Raw genomic sequence first — 646 nt, 5'->3', positions numbered from 1 at the left:
GGTGCAGCGGCTGGAGCCGCTGCATGCAGACCCCCTCACCAGCAGCAGCAGCAGCAGCAGCAGCAGCAGCGGCAGCAGCAGCAGCAGCGGCGGCGGGGGAGAGGGGGAGTCTGGTGCTGCAGTTGTGGTGTGCAACCAGGGCCGCCGCTTTGCTGCGGATTTGGTTATTTGTGCGCTGCACCCGCTTGAGTTGAGTTTGCTGCTGGAGACAACTGCAGCAGCAGCAGCAGCAGCGCCAGCAGCAGCAGCAGCAGCACCGCCAGCAGCAGCAGCAGCAGCAGCAGCAGCAGCAGCAGCAGGAGGGGCAGGAGGAGGAGGAGCAGCAGCAGAATATGGAGGGACGGCAGAAAGAGAGAAAGAAGCAGAGGCAGGAGCTGCCTATACACCCCAAGAGAAAGCTATCATAAGCAGCAACAACAACACAAAATATTCAGGTGTATGTACAGCTCATCGCTTCCTTTCTAGTCTCCCTTTCTCTTCTTTTGTAACTGTGCATGCGTTTGGCCCCCATACACCCCGGCGTGCTGCTGCTGTGGGGCGGGGCTGCTTCTACAGCCCCCAGCAGCTAGCAGCAGCAGCAGCAACAACAGCAGCAGCAGCAGCAGCAGCAGCAGCAGGGGGTGGTGGTGATGCAGCAGAAGCACTT

At 60.4% G+C, this 646-nt stretch overlaps 1 protein-coding gene across 1 annotated transcript in view; it reads left to right on the top strand.

The window, feature by feature from the left end:
* Window positions 1-23: 23 nt before the first annotated feature.
* EMH_0078210 (uncharacterized protein) overlaps window positions 24-646 on the top strand; it is a gene marked incomplete at both ends in the record, with an annotated part of 3,060 nt that continues 2,437 nt past the window's right edge. Inside the window, 2 exons of the mRNA XM_013499965.1 lie at window positions 24-113; window positions 191-436. Of these exons, the coding sequence (XP_013355419.1) occupies window positions 24-113; window positions 191-436 (336 nt within the window). The remainder of the gene's footprint in view (window positions 114-190; window positions 437-646) is intronic.

Source organism: Eimeria mitis, genomic scaffold, assembly GCF_000499745.2.
Source record: "Eimeria mitis Houghton genomic scaffold, Emh_scaff4875, whole genome shotgun sequence".
In the NCBI taxonomy this organism is placed as follows: domain Eukaryota; phylum Apicomplexa; class Conoidasida; order Eucoccidiorida; family Eimeriidae; genus Eimeria; species Eimeria mitis.
The sequence above is the reverse complement of the archived record's forward strand: the minus strand, read 5'-3'. Positions and strand labels throughout refer to the sequence as shown.